This window comes from Pteropus medius, unplaced genomic scaffold (assembly GCF_902729225.1).
Source record: "Pteropus medius unplaced genomic scaffold, Ma_sr-lr_union100, whole genome shotgun sequence".
Classification (NCBI taxonomy): domain Eukaryota; kingdom Metazoa; phylum Chordata; class Mammalia; order Chiroptera; family Pteropodidae; genus Pteropus; species Pteropus medius.
This window is the reverse complement of record NW_024349519.1, coordinates 7,942,333-7,960,111: the sequence shown is the minus strand read 5'-3', so window position 1 is coordinate 7,960,111 and position 17,779 is coordinate 7,942,333. Positions and strand designations below refer to the sequence as shown.

The following is a 17,779-nucleotide window of genomic DNA, read 5'->3' as shown; positions in this document are numbered from 1 at the left end:
TGGTTGAAAAATTTGAGAACTGTTAGAAACTTAATAGTTCCTAATGTAAACAAGTTAGAAATATAATAGTTCCTAATATAGACAAGTGAAGTAACTGGAGAACATTTGTAAAGCTCCATCAAAACAACTGCTCCCTCAGAGTATTCAGCATTAACTCAACAAATGTTTTTACTTGCCTACCTGTTTAGGGCATTGTTAAGCTGTATGGGGGGATTCAGAAAAGAAAGATATAATTTTGGTCCAGAAAAAAGAATTTATGGTAGAATGGTGAGATTAGAATTGGGTAAATGACTGTAATACTAGATAGTTAAAAAGCATTTAATGTATAACAAGCACTGTTCTAAGTCCTGTTGTATATTAGCTCATTTACTCTTAACAAGAACCCTGTGAGGCATGTATAAATGTCATCCACATTTTACAGGTGGAGAAACTGAAATACCATTAATATTAAATGACTTGCCCAGGTCACTCAGTTAGTGGCAGAGTTAGGATTTGAGAACAATGTGCTTAACTACTATGCTATGCTATATAGAAATATGAGTATTGTAAACTTGGTACAAATAAGGGCTGTGTATATTAAGAGAACTGAGAAATAGGAAATTATATTAAGCCTTGAAGGATAGCAGGAACAAGCACCACAGAGAAGCAGTGAAACTCAGGTTCTTGGAAATTGAAAAGGTGAGATAAACAATCGATCAAATTGGAGATCTAGATTTTATCAAGGCTTAGAAAAAATGGGTTGAGAGGAGAGGTAGTAAAGAACTTGAAAGGATTATTTGGCAGACACTACATGGGTCTGCATTAAGACAGGGAAACACTAAGGGGCTTTATACATTTTTGTCAAAGGAATGAATGAAGCAGGCTGTAGGAAGTTTATGTTTTGGCCATGGCAGCCTGATTGTATACACTAAATTGAAGCAGAGTATTTTTATATATTATAGGAACCTGATATAAAGTTTAATTGCAGAATCATTTGATAGAAGGATCTTTTCAGTTGCAGAGTCTTTACAACTTTTCTTGACATAAAGCAAACTTGGCAGTTGACTTTTTTCTGCCCTTCATTTTAGGGGCTCTACCAGTCATACATAAAATATCTTTTTGTGTGTGAGGGAAAAGGCTGGTGGCGAGGGAAGAAGTAAGCTTCCCTTATTTTACCTTTTAAATTACTTGGTTTGGCTGTAGTGTTATGGTGGACGGTGGACGTCTTTGCAAGATATCACATTTCCTTTCAAAGTTTCATTTAGGGTAAAGAGATTTGGGCTAAGCTAAAATGAAATTTACATATCTATGATAGCTGTTTCCATTCTTCTGTCCTTGAAACTTGCTAATCAGTGATAATGTCAGTTTTTTCAATTTAATGGTCTGTTTTTTGTTTTTTTTTAACGCCTTCAGCACTTGGTCTTCCTAGGTGGTCTCCCATCAAAGTATTAACCAGGCCCAACCCTGCTTAGCTTCCAAGATTAGACAAGATCTGGCACCTTGGGTGGCATGGCTGTAGCTATTCTTTCTTTTTTCTGAAATTGTATACTTTTTTTGATTTTAAAATGCCCCTCTTTAAGTCCTTTCTTGACAAAATTAAAAGAGCAATCATTTGTCAGTCTTACTAGTTAAAAAATGTTGTTTTTTTTTTTGCTTGTCTGGGAATCATTGACCTAGAACACCTAATTTTTGTTTGGCACTTTTTCTAAATCACCTCTGAGACCTTGTATTTTCCTAATCAGCTTGAGGTGTAAATTTGAGAGAGGACAGATATAAGCACTGATTTTTTTTTTTTTAATTTGGAAAAGATTCTCTTATTTTCCTTGTTCATTGATCAGTGACTCTCTTAACCACATTCATAGCCACCTCAGACATGAAGGTGGTAGGAAGAGAGGAAAGGAAGGAGAATATAAAGATGTAACCAGTCTTTGGGTCACGATATGCTGTTCAGAAAGATATTGAGTATAAATCTATAAATACACTGTGTGCAGTATAATTTTTTTTTTTAGGGCAAGTTTATAACTTGGATTGAAGAATGCAACCAGTATTATAGGAAAGACAGATAAAATCCCGTTTAAATTTTGGTAAAGGAGAAGTTTGCATATATTAAACGTAGGCGTGGAATGTTTGTGTGTGCAAAATATTTATTGAGTGCTATGTACCAATCACTGTGCCAGGTGGGGGTACAAAGTAACTGAAATTTAGTTTCTTTCCGAGAGATTTATAGTTTATTGGTGGTGGGGGGAAGGATATGCCTTGTCTTTAAGTTTGAAAATGTTAAGATCAGGAGCCAAAATATGTGGTTTAAAGAATAGATATTGTGAATAATAGAACATAAGATAGTTTTAGCTTAGGGTTTGGCGGATCAGAAACAAGGATAAAGGAAAGTTCAAATGGAGAGAAACAAACATTACATAAGTAGTTGGTGATAAGATTATATTTAAATATTTTAAAATGTATGTGTATCTGCTTTATGGTGAATTTGAAAGCCAGACTGAGATGCTGAAATTTTATCTTTTAATTATTGAAGAGTCATTCAAGTTTGGAAGTAACACAATGAAAGTGGTATTTTATGACTCTTTGTTTGTGGTGTTAGTGGTATGTATGTTAGAATATAGCAGGGAAAGATTCCAAGATAATGACACTAGTTAGGATTCTGTAGAGGGAAAAATGTTATTTTTCCATTTTCTGGTATGACTATAGTCTCCAAATCAAATCAACACCAATTCTAACTCACTTTGTGGGGATCATGGAATATGTGAATTTGGATTAATTATTAAACATCACTATACAGGGGTAGTTCCAGGTTGTGAGGAGCCCTATTTATGGAAAAAAAAAATACAAAAATGGTGACTACAAAATTAGTATAAGGCCTTGGAAGGGGCATATTTAAGTATAGGGCCTGAAGCTTAATTAGCTTTACGATAAATTCTCTGTACAGTAAATTAGCCTCTGTCTCTATGCATATCTTTATCTGTTAAATGAGGATAATACTTAAATGTACAATGAACATCATCCCAGTTAGTCTAGAATAGTTAAGGTTTCTGCCTGTGGTCCTAGTGGCATTCCCAGTTTTACATTTGTCTTGTATTTAACTAACTGTACCATTAATAGTTCTATATAAATGAGTCCAGATAGATTCAATGAACATTATTGTTTCACCTCTGTGGTGGTTTGAATTAATAATGCATGAGCCATGTGTACAGTGAAGAGTTCTCATTTTAACATGTGGTTAATTCAGAAGATATCCAGTGATAATTCAGGCCTGACACTTTACAGATGGAAAGTAACTAATAGCTCCTTTTAAAGACAACATGAAGGGCACCTGATGATAAAGTGTGCTGGCACATGAGCAGTTAGGGACAACTAACTGGCTGGGTGGGGTAGGAGAAGTATTTAGTGCTGTTGTTTTTGCTGGCCACTTGTACCAGCTAGTTGTACCATTGCATGCTAAAATTTTAGAGATTTGTATAGCCACCATGCCCAGGGGTTGAGATCAATAGGAAACGGGAAATTTTTGATTAGGTATAAGTGAAATATTTGCAAGGAATAGAGGCTAAGCAGTCCTGTCAGAGAGCATACATAGAATAGAAGGAATGTTGTTGCAGTAGTTTTGTCAACAACTTTTCTTTTTAAAATTGGTAATGTGTTTGTAATCTTTTTTTGACAGCAGGGGAGCTCAAATAAAGGAAAATTAATGATAAATTACCGACATTTTATTTTTCAATGAAGTTGATGATGAGCCTATAACTTGTACATAATGTTTGCCAACATTTAGCATCTCTCATCCTTATATCATTGACCATATGACTATCTGAAGACACAATCTACTGAAAAAGCATCAGGATTTACTTTCAGAATTAGTACTTATTTTTAGGAGATTGTAACTGCAGAAGGCAATTTGACACATAACAGCAGAATATTGATAAAATTATTTCTGCAATGATAATATGAATACAAAGTTGGTTAGTCATAGCATCTTTAGTGAAACAGAGTTCTTACTAAATTATGCAACTTACGTAGCCAAGATATATTTGGATATACATATTTGGTTATGGTTTACATGTATTTTATAATTGCATCCAGAGAAGCTTAAAATTTCACCAAACAGAAGCCGCAGTTGCCAAAATTTCAAACAGTTTTACATATGCACAGTTAATGTAACTGAATTACAATGTTTTTGAGACAATACTAATAATGAATACAAAAAGAATAATTGGTCATGTCCTTATAAGCTTTCTTTGCTGTCTTTCATTAATTGGATTTCACAAACGTTTGAGGTTTTGACAAATTACTTTTTAAATCAATTTATGTGTCCTGTATTGTTATTGAACATTTTTTTTAAAAGGTTCTCTAAATTTTGATAACATTTTGCTTAAAACCAGTTGGATATCTTTATCCAAAGTATCCCATAAATGAAGTGAAAAAACTTCAGCTTTTAAAGTTTTTAGTGAGTTATAATTATTAAAATAAAGTGTTTAAGATTTAATTGTAAAAAGCCTGAAAATACATCTATATTGAGGTTTCATTCACATTCTAAAACCTTCCACTGTGGGACTCAGGAGATGGATGCTCGTGTTTATTATTATATCCTCTAACTGTGAAACAATTTTTGTGTGGAAATACTGTGAGAATTCAGTCTCTCAGAACTTATTTTAATTAGGCTCTATATTCTGAGTATTAGATAGATTTCTGCCTTATGGATTTGACTGTTTTTTTCTCAGTACATTACCTTTTGAAATTCATCTTTAAAAACGTTTTTCTTGTTTTAGAAGACCTTATTTAAAAGCCATAACATTCTAACATATATCGTTACTATTCTTAACACATCAGATAGACTTGCTTTAGTTTTGTGGAAAGACAATTGTAAGTACTTTTTCTAGGCTAGTTACGGTCCTGAATTTTAATAAGTCTGCTAGCTAACAGTGTCGTTTTCAGGTTAATTTCAATCTAATAGGCTATACAATATTGTTTTTCATTTGTTAGTTATTGCTCTATTAATTTTATTTACATTTTTTACAACCTAAAATATTATATAATTGTAACAATCTGGAAACAGTTTCTTTTGCATGGCACCATACCTACCACTCAAAAAATTAAGCAGCAAACTAAAAAGCAAAATAAAAGAAACAAAAAAGAACAATTGAAGACTAACAACAAGGCATATGATACCTGGGAGATGACTGCTCATTGGTTTATCATTATATACTGTAATGTAGCTTCAGTTTCTCCTGAGTACTCCATTTAAAATGTACATTAGTGTTGTTTTGATATTTCTTTGACAGCCTTATTACCTCTGTGTCTATTTTTTTCATGAAGAAAGTATATCTTTAGCATTTTCCTCTTTAAATCTTTCCTTACTAGAAAGAATAGCAAGTGGCAGAATGCCCTGATACTTTTCTGTAGTCAGTATGGATTGATTTCTTTTTTTTTCCTCTCTCTCTCCCTCCTCTTCCCTTCTTTCTTTTCCTTCCCTCCCTTAACCTCTTTATACCTCTGTATTTTATTTTTTCTTTTTTTCTTAACAAAGAATAATGTAACAAATATTTATATTTCTACATCCCCAAATTGATAACTTGTGGAGTGTTCTGTGGAAAGGTTATGACCTTCTGATTTTCCTTTCCATATGTAGCTGTAATGGCAACTAATATTATTCAAACTTATTGAAAGAGATGGTTGTATATTTCTTTAAAAATCCATTTTCTAGAGTGACATAATGATTTCTATTAAAAAGATGAGCCTTGTTCCCACCTCCTCATCCCCAATTGGTAATTTAAATTTCATGACAAGAATAAGAGAAACTCTTAGTTATTTTTTATAAAGTACACATAAATTTTAAATTTCATGAATAAACTGACATTTGAAGGGAGTCTTGATATTGAAAATTTTGAATACAAAAATATCTATGGAGAAGAAAAGTGTACATTTTAGTTTGGTTAAAGTATTGGAATGCATGAAGTGGAACAATGGAAAACAGTGTTGAAATCTAAGTTGGGGACAGGCTATGGAAGTCATGTCCCTAACTGATAATCAGAGATTTTTATTGCAATTTCCATTGTAGTAATATATATTAGAGAACGTTTGGATAAAATCAAGGAGGCTCTTTAAAATATACTTACAGCAGTTAGCTAGGAACCAAGTTACCTAGGTTGAGTCATCAGTTCAAGTGGAGGTGACAGCCAAGAGATCAGGAAGTCTGAGACTCAGAAGAGCAGCAATGGAAGAATTAGGAAAGATTACCAAGAGTGGAGATGTGTCAGTAGAGACCAAGACTAAGATCATCTACAATCTCATATCCTCAGTTACTATGTACAGATGTAAAAGTCGGACAGCGAAGAATGTTGATAGGAAAAAAATGATGTATTGAAATATGGTGTTGGAGGAAGATCTGTGGATACCCTGGACCTCCAGAAAGATGACATGTAAGGCCTAGAGCAAATGAAGCCTGAAATATCACTGGAGACAAAATGATAAAACCAAAACTGTCCTACTTTGGGTATATCATGAGAAGGCAGGATTCTTTGGAAAAGTCAACAATGCTGGAAAAAATGGAAACAGAGAAAGAGGAAAATCAAATAGGAGATAGGTTAATTCCATAAAAAAAATCCATAGGCCTGAGTTTACAAAAGTGACATAGGGCTGTTGAGGACAGGAAATTGTGGACATCACTCAGAGTTTCCTGGAGTCGGAGCTAACTCATTAGCATGTAGCACACACACAGCTACGTACTTGATACTACAGGAGTCAGCAGCAAATGATTTTGGGGGATTCACATTTTATATATGGCAAGCTGTTTTAATTACGTGCACATTTGTTCCTTTTGTCAGATATAAAATTCTATCCAGTGTCCTTTATTATTTCGTGGCTTTGTTCTCCCATCTTTGCTATCTTATTTTTTTTTCTAGTTTTACTGAGGTATAATTGGCAAAATTGTAAGATAGTTAAAGTGTACAGTGTGATTTGATATATCTATTATGTAAAGATTGTGAAAGGATTTCCCTCATCAAGTTAATTAACATATTCACACATCCACTGTTTTTGGTAAGAACATTTAAATACTCTCAGCAAATTTCAGTTATACAATACAATGTTTTCAACTCTAGTTACGCTATTATACATTAGATCCTCAGACTTTATTCATCTTATACCTGAAAGTTATACCCTTTTACAGACCTCTGACACTATACATAGTTATTATAATGTTATTGATTGAATTCCTTATGCTGTACTTTACATCCTCATGATTTTTTATAACTGGCAACCGCACATCTTAATCCCCTCCCCTTTTTTACCCCTCCCCCAACCCCTCTGGCAATGCCATAATATTCTCTGTGTTTGTGAGTTTGTTCCTGTCTTGTTTGTTTTTTAAATTGCACATATAAGTGAAATCATATGATATTTGTCTTTGTCTTATTTTACTTAGCTTAATACTCTAGACCCATCCATGTCACAAATGGCCAAGATTACACTCTTTTTTTATGGCTGAGTAATAGTCCATCGAATATATGTATCACATCTTCATTCATTCATGTATGAATGGACACTTAGGTTGCTTCCATATCTTGGCTGTTATAAACAATGCTGCAATGAACACAGGGATGCATATGTCCCATTGATCTAGTATTTTTGAGTTTCTTCAGGTTAAATACCCAGAAACAAAATGGGTCCTTCTTGTTATAGCCCTTGTTTTGAAGTCTCTCTTGTCTGATAAGCCGATCTATATCTTTTGATTGGAAAATTGAGACCATTTACATTCAATTATTGATAGGTTATGGACTTACTATTGCTATTTTGTTAATTGTTTTTTGGTTGTTTCATAATTCCTCTGTTCCTTCTCTTGCTTTCTACCTTTGATGATTTTCTATAGTGTTATGCTTTGATTCCTTTCTCTTTAACTTTTGTGTATCTACTCGGTAGTCTACTTTGTGATTACCGAGGCTTATATAAACATAAGTCTTTGAAGCTGATAATAACTAATTTCAAACATATATCAAAGCTGTCTCATGCCCACATTTTATATTTTGATATCACAGTCTGCATCATTTTCATTGTGTATCCATTATCAAATTATCGTAGTTATTTTTAATTATCTAGGTTTTTAACCTTTATAATAGAATTATAATTGGTTTACTCACCACCATTATATTATTCTGAATTTAACTATTTATCTTTACCAGTGAGTTTTATACTTTCAGATATTTTCCTGTTACTAATTAGCATCCTTTTATGTGATTTTTGAAGAACTCCCTCCAACATTTCTGGCTACTCTAGTGGTCATAAACTCCTTCAGCTTTTGTTTGACTGGAAACTCTTTATCCCTTTTTCGGTTCTGAAGGACAATTTGTCAGGCAGAGTATTCTTAGTTGGCAGGTTTTTTTTCTTTCAGCACTTTGAATGCTGTGCCACTCCCTTATGTTCTGCAGAGTGTAGTCTTATGGTGGTTCTCCTGTATGTAATAAGTTGCTTTTCTCTTGCAGCTTTTAAGATTCTCTCTTTGTCTTTAACTTTGACAGTTGAATTATGATGTGTCTTGGTGTTTGTCTCTTTGGATTCTGTTTATTTGGTCCTTTATGGGTTTCTTGGACGTGAATGTCTGTTACTTTTCTCAGGTTCGAGAAGTTTTCAGCCATTATTTGAGTAAGCTTTCTTTCCCTTTTTCTCTTCTCCTTTTGGGACCCCTATAATATGTATATAATATGTTTTACGTTTTCCATACGTCCTTTATGCTCTCTTTATTATTTTTCATTTTTTTTCTTTTTGCTCTTTTGATTGGGTGGATTCTACTACCATCTTTGAGTTCACTGATCTTTCTTCCACTTATCCATTCTCTTACTGAACTTCTTTGTTGAATTTTTCAGTTCAGTTATTGTTCAGTTCTGTGATTTCTGTTTGGTACTTTTTAATATTTTCTGTATCTTCGTTTAAATTATGCATTTCTCTGCTGACTTCAGCATCTTTATGGCCATTTTGAACTTTCTATCATTCAAATAACTTTTTTCCATTTCATTAAGATCTGTTACTGGAGATTTAGTTTGTTCTTTCGTTTGGAACACATTCCTTTGTTTCTTCATTTTCCTTGACCCTCTGTTTTGGCTTTTGCATGTTAGATAAAACATCCACCCTTCCCAATTTTGAAAGAATGGTCTCACATAGAAGATGAACCTCATTGATCAGCCTGGTCTTTCTCCTAGTTGTCTCTCAAATTTTTGTGATAGTCCAAGCCTCCTTTTTTGTTCTTAGTGTCTACTAGTAGTTGAGGGTGTAACAAGACCCATCAGCTTCCTAATGGGGAGGATTACAGTCAACATCTAGATGCTGGCTGATTAGAAGCCCAACCCTCAGCAGCAGCTAGGGTAAGTAGTTAAGACCCTTCCAGAGAAACTGGGAGATGAGCTTTTTTTTTTTTTCCTGATCCCTCTTTTCTGGACCCAGAGTACAGCCTCTGGATGGTGTTCAGGTGCCCAACAAGGATTATTTCTGTGTTACATTCCTGTGGGACTAGTCTAGTGACTAGTAGGCCGATCCGGCAATTGACCTTGAATTCCTAATTCATTTCTTTCAGACAGGAATAAGGATTATTTAATATATAGAATTTGGTGAGAGCCATAAAAGTGTCCAGGATAATGGAAAATCAGCCTGGAATAAAGTCACTTGAGTTATACATATCTGAAGACTCTATTTATACTTTGACATGTTTCTATTTCTGCTGAGCTTTATAATGAGGGAACTGCTTATGTAATTGATATTTTCTCCTTTTAATCTGAATTGTTTAATATTGCTGTCTCTCATACTTCTTATGTATCTGAATTTTGAAAAGTCACTTTACTTTCTATGCCTAAATATTATAAGTTTTAAAATGGAGAATAAACTAAATTCTGAGGTCTACTCCAGATTTAGCATTTGATGAGTAAATGAAATGTAATTTATTTCCTTTTTCTTTTCTAAAGTTTGAATGCCAGTAGTATACTTATGATGCTTTATTGAGCAGAATATACCAGATTCTGTGCTCAGCGAGCTCAAAATGGTCAGTTAAGACGTAGCTACTGGAAATATGTTAAAGAACAGGTTTGGTAAGTTGCAGAGCCTGGAGACATTCAATAAATGTCATTTATATAGTTTATGAAAATATAGTTTTTGTAAATTCACAGTTCACATAGTTAGAAGCCAGTATGCTGCATTGGTTAAAAACTGCAAAACATGAATTCTTGGATTTGAATCCTGCATCTACCACTTATTAGCAGTGCGACTATGGACATGTTACTTAACCTCTCTGTGTCTTAGTTTCTTCATCAGTAAAATGAGGATAAAAATAAAACTTTAAAGAGTTACTGTGAAGATTAAACGAGCTTACATATATAAAGTATGTGACATAGCTAGAATGGTACAAGATACATGGTATTCATTAGCAATTATCATTTTTATGTTATTACATAATCTCGTAGCTAAGGTACATTTCATCATTTTACTTATAATTCTTAGACAAATCTTGAATTTGAGACCATGATTTGATGTATGTCCAAAAGATATTTTGTGCAGATCTACTTATATTGTCACAAATGTTTTATAGCTTTCCACTATTATTAGTAGAGCAAATATTTTATAATCATTAAATATTGCAGTGTCATTTTGATTCAGTGCAGTATTTGGCACAAAGATCATAAGACTGAAGCACATCTTTAATGACTGGCAATTTTTTAAGGAAGGTATGAGATTTCAAGTACAAATAGCTGATATATTAATGTAACTGAAGTTACTCTAATAATAAATAAACATTTCCTTAGATTCCTTATATAAGTTTCTCTGTTCTCCATTGATTTTAGTATTGAAATACAAAGAAAGGCAAAGAAAATAGCAGTGTTGACCAAGAATATTGCAATCAGATATGAATATTCCAGTCATATATCCTTTCCAATCATTGATTTATCTTGATTTTATAATTTAGATTTATTTTATCCTTATCCATTATAGGTCTAGAGTCTTTTATTCTTGGATTTTCTAAGAAAAATTTTACAGAAAGTTGTATACTATAAATACTTAAAGAACATTTTCATAGTTTCAGAAAATAATTATCACTACACTTAGTTTTAATTTCAAATTTTCAATTCAGCTAAAATGGCAATCATTTTAGAGACCGTTTTTTAATAATTTTTATCCTTCCCTTTTCAGGACCAGGGTTCTGATCAAACAGGAAAAGAGAAAGCAAAAGGTAAAGAAAAATTTTTACTTGTGTTAGCTTTATGAAAAAAGTGATCTTCTGTAGCATTTTCCCCAGGTTCATAAATTCACCTAAGTGAAACTGGAAGGCTGTTTTCCCCATCTTTGTTGATAGCTTGATTAGCCACCTGTTTTGCTCAGGCAGAGACTTAAGGATCATTGTTGATTCTTGTCATTCTAATTCCAAAATATATCCCAAGTCTGATCACTTCTCATTACCTATACTATTAGCACTCTGATTCACATTGTTGTCATTTATTCCTTAGAGTAATATAATGGCCTTATAACCTATGTCCTACTTTAAAATTTTTTTTTACTACATTGACTGTATATACTACATCAGTAGGAAAGTTGAGCATGTACATATCTTACAACCAAGCAGTATATATCTGAGAGAAAATCTTCCACATATGCACTTTGTGCCATGTATCAACTTGTTTGGATTATTGTTTTAAGTAGCAAACAAAAAAGAATCTGGAGAAAAGAGAGGAAGAAAAAGATCAGGGGAGGGGTTAGGGAAAGGGACCATCCAAATGTTTATTAACAGTAGAATGATTAAACAAGTTGTGGAATACCTAAGTAATGGTAGAGCAGTGAAAATGTATCAACTACATGTAATTAAAGTAGATGAATTGTAAAAACATAACATTGAACAAATGAAGAAACTCACAGAATACAAGAAGTAAAACTCCATTTACAAAAAGTTTCAAAAGAGAAAATAATATGTTCAAAGACAGTAAAATTTGGAGGAAACCAAGGAAGAGATTATTATGAAGGCAGGATAGTTGGTAACACTGTGAGATGATGCTTCGTAAATTTAATTTGTATTTCCTTGATTAGAAATGAGACAATTTTTTAAATTCAGGGTTCTTGTTTTGTGAGGTACTTTTCGAAGATTTCAGTTTTTATTTGGGTGGTTTATCTTTTTCTTATTGTGATTTCGTATATTTAAGACTTAGTCATATATATACTCTTTGGTTTTTATTTTTACTTTCTTAATGCTTTGAAAGAAAGTTCTTAATGTAATTGAAGTTGTCAAATTTTTTTTTGCTTTGTCTCCTACCCCTTTGTAGTCTGTTCTTCACTCAATGATTAGTATGATATTTTAAAAGTACAAATCACAATTTATCATTCCCCATCTTAAAAGCCTCAATTGCTTTTCATTGCTTTTAAAGTAAAATGTGATTTAACCAGAGTCTACACGAGCCTGAGGAATCTGCACCCTGCTTGCTTCTCTGACATTGTTTCTTACCATTTGCACTATTGTTTATTGTATTTTGGCTACACTGACCTCTTTCTGCCACTCTTCTTTTGTCTGGAAAATTCTCCTTCTAGATATTTGCATGTCTGCCTTGTCAATCATTCGATCTCAGCCAAAGTATCTCCTCTTAGATTGGCTTTCTCTGATTACTACATCTAAATAGCTTCCCACTCTTCCGTTTCTCTCTCTCCTGTGCCTTCCTTTATTCATCACTCTTTTCATAATCTGGTATTTTTGAATAAATTTTTTTATTCTGTTCTCCTCCCACCTCCCTTAAAATATATCCACGAGAAGGGGGATCTTCTTACTTTTACTTTTGTTTATTCTGTGTTGCTGGTGTCGAGAATTGTGTCCAGCAAAACACAGCAATGTTAAATATACTTTGAATGTTGTCTGTCCCCTGACTATTTTAAAAAAAGTATTTTCACTCTATTTGGACCATTCTTTTGAAAATTAATAAGGGTAAAGACAAATGGTCCTTCCCCTATCTCTAGTCATGCCATTTTCCTATTCTTTAAAAATTTCATATCTTCCTTTGCCTCCCCAAACCTCTCTTCTCCAACCCTAGTCTTTATTCCTTCATACTCATTAGATGACCTTGTCTCATATTTCAGAGGAAACAAAAGCTATTACATGAGAAGTATCTCAAATTTCTCTTACACCTTCATCCATCTTCTCTTTCCCTCCTTTAATTATGGAAGTAGTTTCCTTTTGTCAAAGGAAGGTCTCTGTCTGCAACTGGATTCCATTTACTTCAGCTTTCTCAGAGACCTCACTACTTCAGTTACTTCTCTTTCTCCTTTCTTATCACTCCCTGTCAACTGGAAGCTTTCCATTGATATTTCAGCTCTCTCCTATTACATTAGTAAAGCCCTCTCTTGGATCCTTTCCCTTTCCTGTTATGCCCCTCCACTTTTATTTCCTATTCGCTTCTCAGTCCACTCCACTATGCAGCTCTTGCTAATGTCAAAATTGAACTTCATGTTTAATTTCAAGGATAGTTTTCAGTCCAACTTATTTAATACGTCATCATCTCCTGCAGTTTGCCGTTCCATCATTTTTTTGTGTGTGTGATACAGATGAACTTCATTTAACATTTTATTAAGTGGACAATCTCTGTTTGGAGAACTGCTCATTCCCTTCATCTTGAAACAAGCTTTTCTTGTTTCTTTTGACACATTCTCCAGATTTTATTTGTCTCCATAGCTTCTCCTGTTAAATGGATATTTTCACATTAAAATATGATTATTTTCTGTAGGTTTTCTAATTATCTTTTAATAATCTTTTAATTATTTTCTACTTATCTCTACCAAATGAGACTTGATAGAAAAATTAAACTTAACCTTGTCAGGTAAATAAGTTAGTCACATACTGTTGTTCTTTCTAGGAATATAAGAATAGAAGCTATCAGGATGTCTAGTGAGTATGAGGGTTCAGCCTCTTCAGCAATGTCCCTTGGAGTAGACTGTTCTTTGTAGTGTTCTTTCTTATTGCTAGAATCTTATATTCCCACCCTCTGGTTAACTCTGACACATTCATCTATTTTGGAAATAATTTCCTGAGAAACCTTCCCTTTCTTCTAGCCCTCCCCAGCCTACCCATAGTTTTCATATCCTTCCTGAGGATTCTGTACCATCTCCTATCACACTTAGAATTAACATGCTGATTCTAAGACACCATCAATTATAAGATCCATGGTCATTTTTTTCAAAGGGGAATATATTTATATTTTGAAGGTCCTGTCATTTAATTGCTGAACTACAGTGTAATCTTTTTAAAGACATTTAAGTCCAATTTGTAGTTGCAAATCACTCAAGTGAAATTTAAAAAATAGACATACCTTTTATCTGTGCTTACTTTTGTATAACAGCATGACATTTACTTTTTTGCTTGATAGCTGTCACATCTCTAACAATTCTTACAAGATTTTTACAATCTCAGAAGTCTGTTATCGACAATATTCTGAAATGTTCATGTGAAAGAGACTTAACTTTTTGGAAAAGTGACACTTCCTCTTGTGTTAAATATTTTGCTGTCTCAGACTTTCTCACTTTTGTTATGTCACATTCATAATCATGTTTATGGCATTGTCTTATGAGTTATTTAATGGAAGAGATGTTTTCACAATTTGTTTTTCAGTGTCTAATAATGCTCTGTAAATGAATTTTAAACAAAAAAATGCCTTTGAACTTGGTAAATTAAGGATGTAATCTGAAAGAAAAAGAATGAAGATAAGAATAATTATAGTTCAAACAACCAGGAAAAATATAAGTACCAGGTGAAAAATGATAATTATGTACAAATCTGGTTTAAAAAAATGTATAAGTCATGGAGGAATAACAAAGGGAATTAAATTGACTTTGGCTAGAGATTAGTTCTCATATAACTTTTTTTTTTCCTGTTCTCATTTCAGTTGACTTTTAATGGCACTCAGTTATACATATCTTTAAGGCTTTTTATATCTATAGGATAGCATACTTGTAAAAAAAAAAAAAAAAAAAAAACAAGTTGTTAGCCTCCTATATTTGTTTAGCAGATTGTAAATAACTTTCTACATTCAGATAATTTTTAATATTTTGATACCTGGGAATGGCGTTATAAGTTCTCTTTTAAAAGCATTATATTCAATAGAAGAAAGATAACCAGTTGTGAAATTTAGAGTCTTCAGGCAAACTACAAGCTATCATGATTGATTTTAATTTATGTGTAAACATATAATAGTGGTATCACAAAAAAAAATCAAGTAAATTATTAAATAGTATTATTGCCTTTTATTATTTATGAGTCTGCCTGAAACCTTATGGTTACTACAGTAACTTTTTAATTTTTAATTATTTTAGGAATATTTTGAAAAGAAAAGGTTAAAATCAAAAATGAAATTACTGGAAGTTTTATCCCCTGTCAAAAATTCCACTGTCAGTTTAGACCTCCTTAATCTATACGTAGTAAATCAGATCTCTTGCCAGAAGAAAACACCTGGTAAGTCTTTCCAATAGTATTTTGTTTTGACTGATGTGATCATAGCATTTAGTTTACTAAGAAGTTTGTAATTTTAGAACTCACAGGATATGAAAAGTAAACTAATTTTAGAACTTGGTTGTCCTCTTAAATTAGAAGCTTTGTTAATTTTTGCTTAAAATCTTTTGTTGCTAAATCCATTTATTTTTATTTTTATGTTTGCAATGTAAAATTAATTTTATAAGGTATGGTTATTTCAGTTATTATTCTATCAAAGCATATATTTACTAAAGTTTAGCTAAAGGGCAAGAAATACATTTCTTTTTAGGCTATTTAGAGATTTTTTTTGAATTTGACTCCTTTGGGTCTTGACTTCCTTAAGAAGTTTTTCACCTAAAACTTTATATTGAATAAATTTCTCTTGTTAATCTGTCTTTTGTTATAGGGACGCCAGCTGAGACTTTAGAAGAGTAGAGGAAAAAGATATTTTCTTCCCCTACAAAAACAGAACTCTTAGGATTCATGGCTGCAAATGACAGATTTTTAAAAATATATGTTTACTTAATGTTATGGACTGAATGTTTGTGTCTTTTCAAAATTAATATGTTGGAATCCTAACCCCTAAAGTTTTGGTGTTAGGAAGTGGGTTCTTTAGGAGGTGATTAAGTTATGAGGGTTGAACCATTACAAATGGAATTAGTGGCCTTTTAATAGAGATCCCAGAGAGCTCTCTCATACCTTCCACCGTGTGAGGACACAAAGAGAAGGTGGCTGACTGAACAAGAAAGCAGGCCCTCATCAAACACTGAATCTGCCAGTGCCTATATCTCAGACTGCACAGTCTCCAGACTGATAAATTTCCATTGTTTATAACCCACCCAGTCTATGGTATTCTATTATAGCAGCCCGAATGGACTAAGACACTTAACTTAAAAGAAGAGCAACCGTGCAGCTGGGCCTCAGAGACTGCTTGAATTAGGGACTTGAATACTATGAACATTCTTTCTCACTTCAGATATTAGCTTTATTCTCTCAAACTGTCATCATCACTGAGGCTTAACTTAAAGTATGACCTTAAAGAATTAATATTGTTCATCTCTTCTAGTTTTGACACCAGGGAAATAATGAGAATTGTTTCTCTGGTTCTCAATTTTTGAATTTTATTGGAAGGATGTTGCCTTGCCTTATTGGTGCCAGGTACCAGCACTGGAGCAATTACTTATTACCAGAGGGATGCAATACTAGTAGTGATTCATCTTGGGTCAGATGTCTACCCCTAAACTAATTATTTTTCTGGAGAGAGAGGGTTTATAAGAAGATAGAAAGTCTCTAGAACTGTAGTGTGTGTGTGTGTGTGAAGCATTTCTCAGAAAAGGAGAGTAGTTAAAAGTACTGAACAAACAAAATATTGATATCTTCTATAAGGAGAGACAGGTTTATGCTTCTATAAGATTAAAAAATTAGGAAGATAAAATTAATCAAGTTCAATAAGTTCAATAAACTATTGTAAGTGTTGTAATAGAGAATGTGTAGTTCTATGGCCATGTATAACAGCATCTGATGTAGTCTAGGGGTTAGAGAATTCTTGGAGGAAGAAAAGAGAACTGAATTAATGGAGCCTCTTTTATGAAGAGTATGTAAGATGATGAAGAAAACAATGCTTTGAATCATCTGTGATAGCTATTAGTACTCTAATGACTTTTAGCATATATAGAATATGAGCGGTTTTAGTAAAATTTAAAAATATATGTTTCATGAACATGGTATATCAAACAATGCTTTTAAAATATTTTATTATTTTTATAATTTTTTTATTATAGAAACTGTGAGAAAACCAATTCATGTAAATATGAAGAGAGACATAAAAATGCCTCTAAGAAAGCATAATTTAGAACTTCCAATGTCGCCTCCCTGTGTACCGTCTAACCTCTGCATTGATGATATAGAAAACAAGTAGGTTTTAGCTATGTTGTAGAGTGTTAGATATTTAAATAGATCATCATTGAGACTGTTTTATTTATCGGAAAATGTAAACAGAGCTTATCCTTCTACCTCCAGTTTTTGTTTTGCTGTTAATACTATTATTAAACTATTAAGACCTTTATCAAATGACCTAACATCCATACTAAGATCATCATTGAGACTGTTTTATTTATCGGAAAATGTAAACAGAGCTTATCCTTCTACCTCCAGTTTTTGTTTTGCTGTTAATACTATTATTAAACTATTAAGACCTTTATCAAATGACCTAACATCCATACTAAGTGTAGTATGCATAGTTTGATTTTCCTTGTCATAAAAATATCTCTCTAGTAATAATATAATTTTTATAAAAGTCAGTAATAGTATGACCCTGGAACGATTTAG

General features: G+C 32.8%; 1 protein-coding gene across 1 annotated transcript in view; it reads left to right on the top strand.

Annotated features, from left to right (window-relative positions):
• Nucleotides 1–6,196: 6,196 nt before the first annotated feature.
• Nucleotides 6,197–17,779, top strand: part of REDIC1 (regulator of DNA class I crossover intermediates 1) — a 53,742-nt gene continuing 42,159 nt past the window's right edge. The window contains exons 1-4 of the mRNA XM_039882859.1: nt 6,197–6,339; nt 11,146–11,185; nt 15,295–15,433; nt 17,233–17,365. Of these exons, the coding sequence (XP_039738793.1) occupies nt 6,197–6,339; nt 11,146–11,185; nt 15,295–15,433; nt 17,233–17,365 (455 nt within the window). The remainder of the gene's footprint in view (nt 6,340–11,145; nt 11,186–15,294; nt 15,434–17,232; nt 17,366–17,779) is intronic.